Genomic DNA, 18,178 nt, shown 5'->3' on the forward strand with positions numbered 1-18,178 from the left:
AGCTTAATCTTCAAGATCTTGTCGCTGCTGAGGTCAAGATTGCAGGAGTGAAACCAGAAATAATACCCAGATCTGTTGAAGTGCTTTCAGAAGGTTGCTGGTATCGTGTCTTGCTAGTTTTGGAAGTAGAAGTGTCTCTTTAGAGTAGAGGTTCCAAGGTTGAAGATGCTGACGTGGCGGGCTGGTACACACGTGGCACACATCCGGTGGTGAGCAACAGGGGCGCGCAGAGAAGTCCCTCTGGGGAACTGAAGAGTTAGCAGAGGAAAGCCAAGCATTAAGTAATCTATTTAAGGAAAAATTTTCAAAAAATTTCAAATTAACAAGTGCGAATGTGGCCCGGGCTTCCTACACTGACGCGGCCAAAAGAGGAGGTGGGTCGGTCAGTATCAAGGGGCGAACGGGTGGTTCTGAACCAAACCAGATTAGACCTGGTTCACTGTTGGGGGTAAAATCTGGCCCACGTGATTGTTAAGTGATCACGTGGGTAGGGGTAAGTCTCGTGCGACAATAGACAGGAAAATTTGTCTAGTTTCTTCTCCATTGAAGCCTGTTAGGGCTGGTGTTGATCAGGCTTCGAAGTATGGCTTCAAACGATAGCTGCAGTAGGCTGTGCGCTCAAATGAGGAGTCGCACTGTGCGGTGCAATCCTTTCCAGGCCGGCGAGTCCTAAGGAATGCACAAACTAGTGCGGTTGCTGGGAAGAAAGCGGGAGTTGATTGGGTGGCTTGCAGTGTGGAGGGGGTTGACGAAGAAGATGATTCTAATGGCTCTACCAGTCTAGACAGTGTAAGGGAAGAGATCTGGCAGCTAGAAGAAGTGGAAGACACACTAAACCTATAGCGTCTCTTTACGGAAGAGGCAGGAAACGAAGTCATCATTGGTGAGAAGGTCTGATATGATGGAGGAGAGGAGGTCAATTTAGCAGAGTACAAACAAATCCATTGGGAAGGAAATCTGCTCTCACAGACAGAAGCTCCTTTGCCGAACCAGTTTGCTAGGTAGGAGGTTGGTAAGGAAGGACTTGAGGCTTCTCAGTGGAAAAACAGGAACACTTCAGCAAGGAGTAAACATATGGGTATAGAGAGTAGTCCTTGTGTTTTACAACTAAAAGGAAACTTACCAGCTTAGTTCCAACTCGAGGAAACAGGACACACTCACAAGTCAATACAGGGAGTGTCAGATTCCTCTTTCAGACCCTGTAACCCTCGGCTTCAGCAAAAGTCAGGTATCTATGTCCATTTGTTTTGTGTTACTAATGATTGTCTCTTGTCTGCTGTGCTAGATCCCACTCCCATTCCAGAGAATGAAGCCTATGGTGGAGAAGAGGAAGCAAAGGAGAGGAATAGAAATGGGTGAGGGTAGGGGAAAAGGTAAAGGGGAAGAGGAAGGTAAAGAAAGAAATGCAAGGATTTGGGAAACTTTTAGGAGATTAGTGGATGAGCTTGGGGAAAATAATATACAAAAGGAGAGGGCAGGTGATTTAATTATAGGAAATGATATTACGGGTGTAGGAGGAGGTGAAGGAATAAATGAGGAAGGAGGCTCTGAAGAGCAAGAGATTAGGGATGTGAGTAGTGAGGATATTGTGGCAGCCTTTGTGGGGAAATTGGGGTGCAATTTGAAAGATCCAAATGATCTCAATTTTTTTCTGCAAAAGAAGAAAGGGGGTAAGGTGAAGAAGAGAAAACTGAATGAGGTTGAAAGATTGATGAGGGACATTGGAGGGGATAAGAATGCCAGTATCAAGGGGGATAGGAGGAAGGGGGTGAAGTAATGAGTCTCTAGGCTTGAGGGGGAAATGAATAAGACAGCAAAATGAAAATTGTCAGCTGGAATGTTAGAGGGTTGGGTAGTGCTAGGAAGAGGGTAGTAATTAAAGAGGCAATTAAAAAGGTAAACCCGAACATAATTATGCTTCAGGAGTCCAAGAGAGCAGGCTTTGATGCTAGGTGGGCTAGGAGTATTTGGAGAGCTAGGGGGGTTAGTTGGGCTACCACACCTTTGTGGGGGTCTGGAGGGGGATTAATAACTCTATGGAAGAATGAGGTGTGCATAGCAATGGAGGAATTAATAGGCCAATTTTCAGTTTCGTTGAAATTTAAGCAGGTAGAGGATGGCTTTGAATGGGTGTTAACAAATGTTTATGGACCTAATGATTATAGAGAGAGGAAGAACCTATGGGAAGAATTGGGGGATATAAGGGGATTGCGGAGAGGACCTTGGTGTTTAGGAGGCGATTTCAATGTAATTAGGTTTTCGGAAGAAACAAACAGTCCTAGACAGAGAGTGACCACGAGCATGAGGAAGTTTAATCAATTTGTGGAAGGCTTTGAACTCAAAGAGATTTCGTCGGCCCGCAGTAGCTATACTTGGTCCAATTTACAAGTGAATCCCATTTGCTCTAAGTTGGACAGGTTTCTCTTTTCGGTGGATTGGGAGGAACATTGGGGTAGCTTGACCTCTAGAGCACTTCCAAGAGTAACTTGAGACCATTGGCCTAACATGATTGGTGAGGAAGAGATGGGAAACACAAGGCCTGCCCCGTTCAGATTCGAGAACATGTAGCTACTTCACTCGAGTTTTATTAATAAAATCAAGGATTGGTGGTTAGAGAGTGACCCTTCAGTGGAATGGAAGGGAATGAGGTTCCATAAGAAATTACAATTCTTGAAGGGTAAAATCAAGGAATGGAACAATTTAGAATTTGGGAGGTTGGGAGAAAGAAAGCAAACTGTGATTGTTCAATTGGAAGAGTTGGATGTGAAGGAGGGGAGGGGAGATATTACACAGGAGGATAAAGAACAAAGGTGGGAATTGCGGAAACAACTGGATGATGAATTGTTTAAGGAGGAAATCGGTTGGAAACATAAGTCAAGGTGTAAGTGGTTGAAGGAGGGGGATAGGAATACAAAATTCTTTCATTGTTTGGCAAGTGGGAGAAGAAAAAATTTTATCTCAAGTTTGGAAATGGAGGGGATAACCTTATCAAATCTGGGGGAGATTGCTAGGGAGTTTGCAAACCACTTTAGGTCAATATATAGAAAACCCTTAAGTAATAGGGTATGGATTGAGGGGGGTGGAATGGCCAAGATTAAGATTAGAAGATAGGGATAGGAATACAAAATTTTTTCATCGTTTGGCAAGTGGGAGAAGAAGGAAAAATTTTATCTTAAGTTTGGAAATGGAGGGGATAACCTTATCTAATCAGGGGGAGATTGCTAGGGAGTTTGCAAACCACTTTAGGTCAACATATGGAAAACCCTTAAGTAATAGGGTATGGATTTGGGGGGATGGAATGGGCAAGATTAAGATCAGAAGATAGGGAGTGGTTGGAGAGAAAATTTGAGGTGGAGGAGGTAAAGGAGGCATTATTCTTCATGGATAGATCAAAGGCTCCAGGCTCATATGGTTTTACGATGGCATACCAGGATTGTTGGGAGGTTTTGAGAGAAGAGTTAATGATGGTCTTTGAAGAGTTCCACAAAAAAGGAGTGATTAACTCGGGGTTGAATTCCACATTTATTGCTTTGGTTCCCTAGAAGAGAGAAGCAACACATCCAAGGGATTATAGACCTATCAATCTAGTGAACAATTTATATAAGATCGTTGCGAAGGTTTTGTCCATTAGGATTAGACAGGTGCTCAATACCATTATCTCAAATAATCAAGGAGCTTTTGTGAGGGGCAAGCAAATAACTGATCAAATTCTTATAGAAAATGAGAGCGTGGAGGACTTTAAGAGATCTAGGAAGAAGGGTGTGGTCTGTAAGCTAGATTTGGAAAAAGCTTATGACTTGGTAGACTGGTCCTTTTTGCTGGAGGTGACGACTACTTTTGGGTTTGGAGACAAATGGTGCAGCTGGGTGTTGGGGTGTATTCGGTCTTGCCACTACTCTATTTTGGTGAATGGAACAGTGGTAGACTTCCTTCTAACATTGAGGGGAATAAGACAAGGAGACCCCCTTTCTCCTTGTTTGTTCACCTTGGTTGCTGAAGTATTAGGGAGACTAATCTCTAAGGTAGATTCTAGAGGGCTAATCAAGGGATGGAGAGTTGGCAGGGAGAGTATACCACTCACACACTTGCAGTTGGGGTGGGGGGGGGACATGAATTGGATTAGGAATGTGAAACTTACATTACAACTATTTGAGCAAATGTCGAACCTGAAAGTTATTTTTGATAAAAGTTGTGTTGTAGGTGTGAATATGGGGGAAAGTGAGATCCTTGAGTGTGCAAATATTCTGGGGTGTGGAGTATCGAGTTGGCCTTTGATTTATCTTGGTCTTCCTCTAGGAGATAATCCTCAAAAAGGAAGTTTTTGGATTTCAGTAGTGGAGAGGTTTGAAAAGAGACTTGCTTCTTGGAAGAAAAACTACATATCTCTTGGAGGAAGAATCACCTTAATCAGGTCTACCCTAGTTAATCTACCCATTTATTACCTTTCAGCCTTTAAGGTGCCTGCAAGGGTGGCTAGCAAGTTGGAAAAATTAATGAGGGACTTCCTGTGGGAGCCAGGGGAGGAAAAAAAGGATCATAGGGTTAGATTGGAGATAGTGTGTAGGAGTAAGTGGGATGGAGGGCTAGGCATTGGGAATATAAGGAAGAGGAATTTGGCTTTGCTAGGGAAATGGCTGTGGAGGTTTTCATTGGAGAGGGAGAAACTATGGACTAAGATAATTTGTAGTATTCACGGGCTTGTAGAGAATGGTTGGGACTCTGGGATTCTAGCTATGGATACAAGAGCATCACCATGGAAATCCATCCAAGATATTTTGCCTCTTTTTTCTCCTTGGATCAGGTATGATTTGCACTCGGATAATCTCATAAAGTCCTGGGAACATGTTTGGGTTGGGGAGACCCCTTTGAAAGACCAATTTTCGGCTTTGTTTGCAATCTCCACCCTAAAAAATGAACCAATTACCAATTTCTTCGTTTCCTCAAATTTTAATTCCGGGTTTGCATGGAACTTGGGTTTGAGAAGAGCACTCAGGGACACAGAACTGGATAATATTAACTCTTTTATCCATTTTTGATGAGATTTTTTTGGAGCCTACAAGGACAGATAGTAGGATTTGGACTCTGTCTCCCTCTAGATCCTTTACTTGTGCCTCCTTCTTTAAAGCCCTGATACAACCATAAATTCTTATTGGATTGTCATTCCCTGTCAAGGAAGTGTGGTGTAAACCTATACCTCTGAGGGTTGGGAGTTTTTGTTGGTAAGTTTTCCTTGAAAGAATTAACACATGTGATCTACTTCAAAGAAAAAGGCCCAATAGCTGTTTATCTCCACATTGGTGTGTTTTATGCAAAGCTGCTGGTGAGTCTGGGTACCACTTATTAATATCTTGTGTTTTGGCAAAAAATATTTGGGATTGGTTTGCTTCTTTATTTGGGTGCAGGTGGACATCTCCAACTAGTCTGCAAAGCTTATTTTCCTCTTCCTCTATTGAATGCTCAACAAAAAGATCAAGAATTATGTGGAGATGCATGAGAGCTGTTGTTTGTTGGACATTATGGGAGGAAAGAAATGCAAGGATCTTCTCGGAAAAGGAGAGAGGCTTGGAAAATATGGTGTGGTTGATTCATATAAGGGTAATACATTGGCTGAAAACAATGAATGAGTTCACATATTTTTTAACAAATGATTTGCTAAGAAAGTGGAAAGAAGTTGCTAGCTCAGTCTCAAGGAAGAAGGCTCTGAATCTCAATTGGAACTCTCCACCTCCTGGTTTTATCAAACTAAATTTTGATGGCAGTAGCATGGGGAATCCAGGGCCTTTGGGTATTAGGGGGGGGGGTTCTAAGAGATGAGAGCGGTCATGTAATAGCTTTGTTCTCTAGCCCAACTGGAGTGGGAGACTCGTTGAGGGCTGAGGTGTTAGCAGCATTGGAAGGGGTGCAAAGGGCCAAAGAAATTAATGCTAAGAAACTGATTATAGAAGGAGATTCCGCGGTTGTTGTGGATTGGTTAAAAGAAGACACTTCCAAGATGTGGAGCTACAGCAATGAGAAAAGAAAATTCAAATGGCTGATTAAGGATATGGAAGTCCAATGTACTTGGGTTAAAAGAAATGCTAATTCTTTTGCTGATGGATTAGCTAGGCAAGGAGTTTTTAGGAATTCTGGGTTCTGGGCTCAGTTGTAAGTTTCTGTTTGTTTAAGTCAGATGTATTTCTTTTCTGGGGAGTTAAGAATTTTTAGCTCCTCTTCCCTGTAACTTTTTTCCATTATTAATGAATTCTGTGGTTATTGATAAAAAAAAAGACCTAAGTTGGATTGACATTAAAAGTCAGTTGGCACTAAGCATCACTAGCTTCATTACAGGCTGCATCTCTTTGATGGAATTTACAAAATGCTTATAGTCAATCTTTTCTTTAGAGCTTCATTACAAGGTTTGAGTGTTCTTTGAATCAATTGCACAATGCATAGATACCATTGCAAAGGGGTTCTTCCTAAACAGAATGTTTAAGTTATGTTAATGAGAAAATGGAGTTTCCTTTTTCTCTGTTATGACTCTGAGATTGGACACTTGAATCTTTAGTGTATATTCCATGTCCAACACTGTGTCCATGCATCATGGTATGCCATGATTAATATCTAAGAGTAGAAGGAAGTTCTTGTAGAGTTGCAACTGCTTATCAACAAAGCTTTCTGTTTATGGTGGAAATATAATCTTGATCTGAAGCTTTATTTTCGTCCTTTCTATCATGGAAGGTTATTGGTTTACATCTGTTATTTTTTTTTATTCTTTGTTACATTTTTACCTTTTTTTTGATAATTTATTTTTGCCTTCCTTGGAATTGTTTCAATATAAAGATATATCTGAGGAATTTTAATTTGATAGTCAAGCAAAAAATTAAGTTCATGAAAAAATTATTGCTCTTTTCCTTGACAAACTACACGTAGAGGTGGTTATGGAAAATTGGTCCAGAGAGAACTGGAAGCACAGAGGCAGCTAGTAGATTATGGTGCAGGTTCTTTGGGTGCTTTCCCACCTGTTATGCCATCTCATTGTAAGTGACCAAGTTCCAAAAACAACCCTTTTTCTAGATGCTATTGTTTTAATTGCAAACTTATTTTTGCAAGTAATCATATTTTAACTACATGCATGTTGAACGATGCTTTTATTCAAACAGTAGGCTTGGATTTCTAGCATGGCCTTCATTTTCATTTTTCTACGTTGATATTTAGGATTTTATTTTGCTTAATATGCTGGAACAATATTCATGTGACTGACAATATCTGTTGGATCAGGATTCATAGATTGGCTGGTTAAATCAGGTTTTATCTAAGGCTACACAACTCTTTATGTCTTGTGTACCTAATGTAAATTTTACAAGGTTTGACTTGGAACCTTGTGCATTAAGGCTTGAGATTAAATTTATTACTAGGGGTATGTAACTTTGTATATTCTTTCCCTTAGAGAATTCCTGCTATTGATGAAAAAAATGCGTACTAGTTCCATTTATATTTGGTAAGTTGATTGTCAGGCCATTATAGAGTAGTAGAATTTCTACTTTCTCAGTTGTTTTGTGTCCATATGGTGCAGTTCTTCAACAATTAACTCCCATGCTTCAAACAAGGACAACTTTGTTCTCGTTTTGTGATAGTTATATGAAGAATAGAGTTTCCTGTTTCTGTTACATTTTTAGTATCTTAAGCCAGAAATGAAAATTTAGTATAGTGGCTTTGGATGTGAGCTCGCTGTTAAACCGATAGATGGATCAGTTGACTTTAATATTTGGCGAGATCATATGCTCTGAATGGCTTTTAGTTATAGATGAATTGGTGATTCATTGACAAGAAGTCCCACAACACTTATATTCTCCATATGACATAATTCCGATTGACAAAGGTTTCAGAGGGTATCAAATGCTAGACCACAAGTCTGGTATAATAAAAATGTGGAGAAATTTAATTTAATACAAAATATGTGAAATCCAATTGGTTAAGTGTAAAACACGGGATGCTTAAATTGATTGCGTAGCAATACTCAAAGGTGATTTATTTATTTATTAGAATATGTAATTAAAACATCAATCCCATGGTTAGGGTTATGAGGACTACAAAGCAACATCCCAAGGCAGGCCAAGACACCCAAAGGCCTTAAGACTTGTAGCAAGGCCCATTAAAAAGCACAAAAGGAACCTGGTCCATTACGGTTTAAAAGCCTGGATAAGAATTGGGGTGTTGGGCCAAAGTATTGTTATGTGGAGGGTAAAGGGAAAGGTAAAGCCCATCAGGAAGCATCTTCAATTCTTCATCATCCTTGTCATATTTTGAGGGCTTGGAAGTTGGGGAAGGGTCAAGTTTCCCTGACTTCTAGAGTGAAGATGGGCAGCGAGAAAGCGAAAAGGAATTGGAGTCTCACTCAGGGAAAGAGACCCTTCTCGCAGATGGAAGGTGTGTTCCTCCAAGTCCAAGCGCAAGTCTAGTAGGAGGGGATTCGAAGGCATAAGAAATGGCATCATCCTCATCCAGGAAAGAAGCTCCGGAGCAGGGTATATCTCGGAGAGAAGCCACACAGAAGCTTCAACAGCTCTCTCTTCCCCCCTCTCAGAGAGTCAGGAGGATTTGATGCTGTCTGTAGTAGTATAAGAAGTCAACAATGGTTTGGAAGGCTTCCCCTCCTTAGCAGAACCCAGACGCAGCCGGCACCAGAATTGTTAGCGGTAATCCTTCCAGCCAACGAGGCCCAGCAGATGCGACCACACCAGGTGAATTTAAGGTACGTAGAAGACAATGAAATGTCCAATTGGGTTATGTCTAAATTTCTCGTTTTTGGGTATTTCTTTTAAGGGATTGGAAGAGGAAGAAAAAGCCCTCTTTGTGGCCATTGAAAGCAGATTTTTAGTTGAAAAGGGAAAGAAAAATAGAAGGCACTCAAAAGGATTATTGAGGCTTGCGTGGGGTTTAAACGATAGCATGGGATGTGCGAGAAGAAGTATTAACTCTTTAAGAATTTTTTAATGGAAAGCCTGAAATTATCTTGGAACGTCCAGGGCCTAGGCTCAGGAAGAAGAAGAATGGTAATTGGGGGTTTTCTAAAGGAAAAAAAGGTGGATTTTCTATTACTACAGGAGACAAAATTGCAAAAATTATCCTTAAGAGCAGTGAGATGTGTGTGTGGGTTTTGATCCTTGTGACTGGCTCGAAATTCCAGCTTTGAATACCATGGGTGGAGTAGCTCTTATTTGGAATAGCAGCTCCTTCAGGCTGCTAGATAAACATGTGGGGGCTTTTTCTATTTCTTTTAAGTTTCTTTGGGAGGCAAATAACTTAAAGGGTGATTTCTGGGAATCTATAATTTGGGCTAATTTTTAACTTTCTTCCAATGTATTCTGTTGGTGGGGAGTTAAGACATTTTACCTCCTTTTGTACTTAAAGTTTCAGATAGCTTCACATCATTAATAAAGTTTTTCGTTACTGATAAAAAAAAGGATGATTTCTGGGAAGAGCTAGGCTATGTCAGAGAAAGGTGGGGAGGACTTTGGGTGTTAGGTGGCAATATCAATGCCATAGTTAGTCCATCAGACAAGAAAGGCTGTTACAGAGAGGACTAAGGGCTGCAGTATGTTTGACACTGTGGGAAGAAAGAAACTCCAGGATATTCTCAGAAACTCAGAGAGGAACAGCAGATCTGAGGGCTATCATACATTTTAGGGCGGTAGTGGCTGAAATCTTTGGAAATATTCACAGATTACACTGTGGATGACATGTTGAGGAAGTGGGGTGAAATTGCAAATTGCATCAGACCAAGTCAGTAATGAGTGTGGCTTGGACCCCCCCCACCTAGTGGATTCTTGAAATTAAACATTGATGGATGCAGTAGGGGAAACCCGGGACAATAAGGGATCGGAGGTGTTTTTAGAGATGAAAATGGGGTCATCTCTGCTATGTTCTCAGGCCCAATTGGAGTGGGTGACTCCCTTAGAGCTGAGATATGTGCAGTTATGGAAGGAGCCCGGAAAGCTAAGGAATTGAACATCAAGAAACTTATAATTGAAGGGGATTCAGAGGTGGTGATAGGGTGGCTGACTAAAGATCAAAATGATTTATGGAAGTATAATAATGAGAAGAGGAAATTCAAATGGCTGGTGCGGGAGATAGAAGTTAAGACATGTTGGATTAAAAGATCAGCTAATTCCCTAGCTGACGGTTTAGCAAAACAAGGGGCAGAAAGGGATTCTTTGTTTTGGGCTAAGCTGTAACGTTAGTGTCTCTGTATCTTTGTATTTTCTTTTTTCATTTCTTGAAGTTCTTTGTGACTCTTGGAAGATAAGCATGTTTGTCTTCCACTTGTAATTTTTCTACTAATGAATTAATGAAAGTGTTATTGATCAAAAAAAAAACAAAGAATTAATAGAAGTGTGAAAACTTTTATGGGTTTCATTCAGAGGTAAGATCTGATAAGCTTGTCGCTTTCAGGAGCAAAATATTCTTGGACCAACAATCAGGAAGTGCCATCCCTAATCAGGCTGGACAGATTCCTAATTTCCTCTGAATGAGAAGAAAAATTTCCCAGTACTAGTCAGGAAGCATTGCCAAGGGCAGTGTCTGATCATATACCTCTAATGCTAAATACTGGAGGTTCGAAAAAGAACCCCCATCTATTCAGATTGGAGCATTGCTGGCTAGACAGAGGGTTTGGTGGAAAATGTAAAAAGGTGGTGGTCTGAATTTTCTTTTGAAGGTTCATCCAGCCGTATTTTATTTAAAAAACTCAAATGTTTGAAAGGAAAAATTAAGTCTTGGCAAGAGGAAAAATTGAAAAATGTTGAGGGGAAAAAGGAAGAGTGCTTGAAAATCATAGCTGACATTGTGGAGGAAGGTGGGTCTTTGGAAGAGGAGAAAAGAAGGCAAAGGTTCACAGCTAAGAAGCTGTTTGATACACTGATGTACCAAGATGAAGTCAAATGGAGGCAAAGATCAAGAGCTATGTGGCTGAAAGCAGGTGATAACAGTACTGCTTTCTTCCACAAGGTTGCCAATGCAAGAAGGATCAATTCCATAATAGGGCTGGAAATTGTGTGGCTCCAGGCGAGGTGCCCCCAAAATGCCCTAAGGCATATGCCAGAGGCGTTGACACCTCTGAGGTGTACGCCTCATACACTTTTTTATGAGGTGTGCTAGAGGCGTATGCCTCATGCACCTCATGCACACCTCCTGTAAAAAGACGGGGAAAAAAAAGAAAAAAGAAGGTAAAAAAGAAAAAAAGGAAAGGAAAGGAAAAGAAAGGGAAAAAAAGAGACAAAGAAAGAAAAGAGAAGGAAAGGGAAAAAAAGAGACAAAGAAAGAAAAGAGAAGGAAAGGGAAAGGAAGAAAAGATTTTTATTAAAAATAAAAAAATGAGATCCTCTTTCCTCTTCTTCTTCCATCCTCCTCATTGCCCCCTCCTATTGAGGAGGTACAACTGTTTGGGAGGCTTACACCTCTTACCTTCTGAAATCTGAACTACACCTCATGTCACGCCTCTGCGTTTTAAAACATTGCTTCAGACCAATCAGCTTGGTTGGAAGCGTATATAAGATCTTAGCCAAAATTCTGGCCACTAGGCTAAGAAAGGTAATGGACTCCCTGATCTCCAAGTATCAAGGAGCATTTGTTCACAACAAGCATATTCATGATGTGGGAGGACTAGAGTGGGTTAATCTATAAAATAGAGAAGGCTTACGACCATGTCAATTGGTCTTTTCTAGACTATTTGTTGGATAGAATACATTTTGGCTCAAGGTGGAGGAGCTGGATGAAAGTATGCATTTCCACTCCAAGATTCCCTGTGCTTGTTAATGGTGCAGCTAGAGGAAATTTCAGCAGTTGAAGAGGGTTAAGGCAAGGGGATCCTTTGTCTCTTCTACTCTTTTTAATAGTCATGGATGGTCTAAGTAAAATGGTAGACAAGGCTGTGGAGAAGGAGCTGTTGGAGGGTTTCTAAGTGAAATTGAATGGGACTGCTATTCCTATGGGATCTCTTGTCTCCTCTACTCTTTTTAATAGTCATGGAAGGTCTAAGTAAAATGGTAGACAAGGCTGTGGAGAAGGAGGGTTTCGAAGTGAAGCTGAATGGGACTGTGATTCCTATCCTGCAATATGCAGATGATACCCTCTTCTTCTGTAATGCATCAGAGGATCAAATACTTAATCTAAAACATCTCCTCTTCTGGTTTGAGATTGTATCAGGCCTAAAGGTGAACTTAGCTAAAAGTGAAATGATAGCAACAGTGAGGTCTCTAACATTCAGAGTTTGATAGTTTTGTTGGGCTGCAAAGTCGGTCTTTTACCTTCTAACTATTTGGGGTTGCCACTTGGTGCCAAACACACTTCTAAAGCCATCTGGAACCCAATCTTAGAAAGGATGGGTCAAAAATTGACCACTTGGAAAGCAAGGCATATCTCCAAAGGTGGGAAGGTAACTCTTATCAAGAGTGTTTTAGCAAGTTTGCCAACTTATTTTATGGGTCTCTTTCCAATCCCCTTGGAGGTGGAGGTTTTAGAAAAAAAGATGAGAGACTTTCTTTGGGTGGGCTGGAACGACTCTCACAAGTACCATCTTGTAAACTGGGGTCAGATGTGCAAACCCCTATTACAAGGGGGCCTGGGGATAAGGAATATAATGTCTTTTAACTTAGCCTTATTAGGAAGTTGACTTTGGAGGTTTGCTGCTGAGCCAGACAACCTATGGAGGAATGTAATAGCCAAGAAATATGGACTAGGTGATAGTGGTTCACCCCTGCTGACATATGGGTGCAGTTTGTAGAAAGGAATCTGCAGAGCTTCCAACCTTTTCAGAAGTGGCATCATATTTCAAGTAGGTGATGGAAGAAGGATCAGGTTCTGGCTGGATCCCTGGACTGGGGAGAATTCTCTTAAGGAGCTGTTTCCCACCTTGTTCAATTTGGCGGATGATAAAGAGGTGTGGGTAGCTGACTCTTTTGTTCCGAGGGATAATAGCATCTGCTGGACTCCATCCTTTAGAAGGGGCTTTAATGATTGGTAGGAAATCTCCTAGCTCTGCTTCAATCTGAGATTTTAAATTTGCAATCTCAGGATATAAGAGTGTGGAAATGGAACAGATCTGGAGAGTTTTCATTAAAATCTTTTTACAGTTCTATAGTGGGAGGAAATGAAGTCCCTTTTCGTAGCCGGGCCATCTGGGGGACAGTGGCACCCTCAAAAGTCAAGCTTTTTTTATGGGTGCCAGTTTTAGAGAAGTGCCTTTGCAAGGAGATGCTGGTGAGGAGAGCCTTTAGCTGCAATGGACCTATGGTGTAACCTTTGTAGTGTGGAAACAGAATCAGTTAATCATCTACATTTTTTTTGATAAATAGTAAATAGTCTGTTTTTACTTTGCAAATTTGTCTCAGAGATTTGGAACTACTTTATAAAAATTCTGAAGTTGGTGTATGCGTGCCTCAGCTAAAGCCTGCTTGGAGGCTTGGCATATACAAGGGATGACAAAGAAAGGAAAGGTTTGCTGGTCCTCCATTCCTTTGGCAATTCTCTGGGCTGCATGGCTTGAAAGGAATAGCAGAGTTTTTTATCACAAGGCTTCCTCTGAAGCTGAGGTCATCAATATAGCTATAGGTTTTGTTAGAAGTTGGTTGTCTATACATACTGATTTTAAAGATGATACATCTGATTTGTTTTTGCACAGCTTCTGATTTGTTTTTGAGGATTGCCTTTTTTTGAGGTCCTTCTGGTTTGTTTTTGCACAGCTTCTCATTGTACAAAGGACCTGTTGATTAATGTAAATATACTTTGCCTTTGCTAACAAAAATGATGCTGTAAATTTCACACTTCTGTTACAAATTTGACCGCTAAGGTTGGGCCCCCCAATTCGACTCTAGTCTTGTTGCCCCTGCTGTCAGCTCTTGCCTAAGAGTCAGCAAGGCTATTTGTGGATCTAGGGATCCATTTGAACGAGCAATTCATGTTGGATACCATAGTCGTCTAATTAGGATGTTCAAGAATCCATTGGCCAGTTTCTGTAGAAGGGAGCAAGGAAACAACTACTTGGTAGCCACTTTCTACAATCAGGTTTATGTAGTTGGAAGAGTTCCACCCTGAGGCTTGAAGGAGAGAAGGCATCGCAGTAACTCAATTACCAACTCCAATTGGACCTGAGATGCTTAATAATATAGTTCCAATTTTCATCAATTGGAATAACCTACAATTCGTGATTGTGCTGAGTTAATGTAACAACATTCATCAAAATTCATTTTAACTCTTCATATTTCTGGAGCTGTCCAAGATTGGATTGTTTGTTGTCTCTGATGAGCAAAGTTTGCAATAATAAACCATCCTCTCAATATTGAGTCAATTGGAACTCCTTTGAATTCCTGATCCAGTTAGCCACCCTTTAATCAATTCTATATTTCTATTACATCATCCACCTGTTGCACTGTATTGCCAAAGACCTTTCCATTTCTTTCACTTCAAATGCTCCACAAGGCAGATACTCTAAGGTGTCATAGCCTTCCATTCTGAATGGAAGTCTACACCATACAAAAGGTACAGAAAGGCAAATGAGAAGCACAGTAGGAAGGGGGAGGGGAACTAAGGACTAAATAACCTTCTGCTTTTATCAATAGGCCACATGACGATTATTCCTGTTATCATAATTAGCCAGACTTATGAGGAGGGTGTCAATCATTGTCTGAACCTGTTGGCGCAGTTGAGATGTGGTTTTGCAATTGTGTGCGACTTCAGATACTCATCCAACTGAAAAATCTTCTTTAGACCACTTAGCCAAGGTAAGAGCTTTCTGCCCTAGTCCAACTGTTGAGTATTTCGTTGGATTAAATTTCCTCAATGAGTAAAGGTGAGGGCATACAGAAATGTAATGGAGGAAATAAAAGTATTAATGGGGAAAAGGGTTGTTGAAGTGGAATGGGTTTATAACTCAGCAAATGGACTGGCTGAATAGCCTGGGCTAAATGAAATTCTTAATGTAAAAGCATGGGCACTAAATGAAATTAAATTGACAAGGGTGGGAAATCTTGTTACCTTCACCGGGGATGCCGCTTCATTGTACATATTGATTCATTTTTTCATCTAATAAACTATACAGCTATCCATCAACAAAAAAGGGTAAGGGAGATCTTAGTTGACATTCAAACAATTGTTTGACAGAGTTGTACTTATTAAAGATTCTGTTGTTTCTTTCAAGAAGGTGCTTTTTGAAAGTGTATTTTTCCTTCTTACCCTTGGATCTTGGCCAACTTCTATCAAGGTCATAGATATTGGTTATAAGACCCATGCATGCCAAATAAGCTTTAAGAAGATTTCAGATGTTAGAACACATGGTGCAGTGGACAAGTAATTTACGCTTTTTTTTTTCAATTCCTGTTGCTCATCATGTACACTTTGTGTAAATTTTGAAAACCTTTCTCTCCCTCTCTCAAGTTATCACAAAACTTTCTTTTGCACAGCCTTCCACACCAAAGTTGTCTTTGGAGAGAAGATCTTGAGAGTTTTAAAACAAAATGTGTGTAAATTATCTCATTGAAAATTACCATTTTTCAAAAGAAAAATATCTCATGGTAAAAGTATTAGAAACAAATGCTTTGAAGCAATTTGCTGTTATTATTTTAATTTCTTCTTTTGAATGTTTTGAGGCTTCTATTGGCTTAACATGTCATGTTCACTTACATTTTGTTTATGGGAAATACAATAAAAGTTAAAGTTTGATAATTGTATTAAATTTGCATTATAGAAAAGTGTTTTCTGATAAAAATAATAAAAAGAATATTTTTTTTGATGAATAATAATAATAATAAAAAGAATATTCTGTTGCTAGTTTGTTGCAATGTAATATCTTTAGCTCCTACTTTTCTCTTCCCATCAAGAGCTACATAGGTTCCTTTGGGACCCCTTCTTAGTGTTCTCTGGAACATAAAAATAAATAATTCTCATTAAATTATCCTATAGTTTTCTTCTTCATCTCATTCTTTTTTTTTTGGTTAAGTCCTTATCTCATTCTTGTCCATTATTTTCCATAGTATTGTTCTTTTCATGTTTCCTAGGGTGGTTCCTGGTGAGATTTCCTTGAAATTGCAAGGAAGATGGTCAAATATAACTATAAATATGTAATTTAGCTGGTTCTATTTTTCCTTGTGCTAGGCTTTAGGAATCTTTACAAAGATTATTACGGTGCTTGGGAAATATGAATGAGGTGATGAATGAGATTTCCTTCAAAGATCATAGCTGTAAATTGCTATTCTGAAAAGCAATTGGTAAGTTGCATTAATCCATAGAGAGTAAATACCCTGGGTGGCAAGGATAATCTCTAGGATTGATGGATGGTAAGAATGATTGTAGAGTTGTAGGATGGGCTTTCTTTAGAAGGATAATGTGGGAGTGATAGCATCCTACAAAATTTTTACTTTCATATTCGGTCTTGTCGCCTGGAATAGACTTGGGTTAGTTTTTATTGTGAATGAGCTAATGTTACCATAATAAAGACTGGACCTTGAACATGTGGAAGGTCCAAGTGTGGTTGGTTGTAACTATAGGAAAATGTCAAGAACAGAAAAGAAAAATCCTTTAACTTTTTTATATACATTATTTTATAATATATGATAGATTATACTATTCTAAAAATTTTAAAATCACTAATGCTACAATGTAAAGTATCCATGCAGTATCTGGTTTCATAACAGATACTTATCATGTTCAACACTGGTGTTCTAGGCATGTACAAGTATCAATTATCATAGTTTATTCATAGTGTATTATTTTATTTTAGCTCGGTTGTATATTTTGTAGGGTCCTTGTGTCTGTTCTACAATTACGATATATGTTTTGGCTCTATATGGATTGGTTGATGGCTTATTTTTTATTTGATGCATGCAAAGCTTATTCAGTGAGTTTTGGCTTGTGATTCCCGCAGATGCTAGACATGGTGGTCAGGGGCATGGGGGTTCCCATAGACATGGTAGAGGTATGCGTTCTTAGAAAGCTCTCTTGCTTGTTGACATATTTTTTAGTTTTCCATACTGCTATAGCCGCTCTTTATCTGATGGCTTGATGCTACTGGTGTTTAAAAATTGCTGATTTTTTCCCATGTATGTGATGCATATTGAACCGTTGATAAACAGATTACCATCGCAAGCGCTACCGGGAAGATGATCGCCATGCATCAGATGTCTCAAAAAGAAGTTCTGATCATGAATCCCGGCGAGCCTCTGATCATGAGTCCAGGCCGGTAATGTCTATGCAATCAATAGATTTGTTTGTGTACATAGGAACATTAAAACCTTCTAGATCTCGATCCAAAATTTGTTCTGATGTGCAGGAAAAGAACCCACGTTTTCGGGAGAGTGGGGATTCTGATGATGAGGATGAAGATGACCGAAAGAGAAGGCCTTAACTTCACTGTTGTAGTGTTGACACTGCCTTATTGGTCAACAACCATGAAACATTGGTCGATCTTTGATGAAATCTACCTGTGAGGGTTAAAATTTATGAAGCAAGAACCTACATTTATCAAAGCATTGTTGCCCATCCAGTAATGTGAAGATAGGACTGAACAATTTTATCTTGCAATAGCTTTGATTCTTTGAAGCAGTAGATATCTTCACATCTGATCTGTTTGTTATTACTTTTTACACCCAAAGGACTCAAATGCAAAGAGAATTTTTATTTATCCTGATTAGCATGTTTGTTACTTGACATGGCTTTCACGGTTTTACTTTCAAATACAGAGCTTTCCTTTGAATCATTTGCAGTTTATTGATGATATAAGGGTTTTCTAATAAAAGCCACATGACACATGGTGGCACTTACAACCGTGATCTGACTAGTCCCTCATGACCTAGATAGGGTGTAAGTATAACACGTAGATTTCTTTTTTTTTTTTTTTTCCGCTATAAGCGTATACACGTAGATTGTCTAGGAATTGAGGGCATCCCTTTGTTGAGGATAGAATTGAAGTTCAGAATTTCTATGCTATTGTTGTGGGTTACTAATACCGTAATACGTTTGTGTAAAATACAAGCATCATGAGAATTGAACCAATATCAAAGATTTACAATATCCCTCGAAGGAATCATCGAATCATTATTTAAACCTTATCCCAAGTTCCCGATTAAATGGGCCCGGTTACATGAATCCTGTTTTCCATTCATTTTGTTTGATGCGGTAAGCTTCGAAGGAATACCAAAAGTACAAGTGC

General features: G+C 39.6%; 1 protein-coding gene across 1 annotated transcript in view; it reads left to right on the plus strand.

The window, feature by feature from the left end:
- The window catches only part of CBP20 (CAP-binding protein 20), a 38,666-nt gene extending 21,016 nt beyond the window's left edge, over nucleotides 1-17,650 (plus strand). Inside the window, exons 6-9 of the mRNA XM_088965850.1 lie at nucleotides 6,906-7,016; nucleotides 16,895-16,945; nucleotides 17,103-17,209; nucleotides 17,300-17,650. Coding sequence (XP_088821976.1) covers nucleotides 6,906-7,016; nucleotides 16,895-16,945; nucleotides 17,103-17,209; nucleotides 17,300-17,374 — 344 coding nt within the window. The 3' untranslated portion in view covers nucleotides 17,375-17,650. The remainder of the gene's footprint in view (nucleotides 1-6,905; nucleotides 7,017-16,894; nucleotides 16,946-17,102; nucleotides 17,210-17,299) is intronic.
- Nucleotides 17,651-18,178: the final 528 nt, after the last annotated feature.

The sequence above is a fragment of the Nelumbo lutea genome, chromosome 1 (genome assembly GCF_056320005.1).
Source record: "Nelumbo lutea isolate HS-2025 chromosome 1, American lotus-T2T, whole genome shotgun sequence".
NCBI lineage: Eukaryota > Viridiplantae > Streptophyta > Magnoliopsida > Proteales > Nelumbonaceae > Nelumbo > Nelumbo lutea.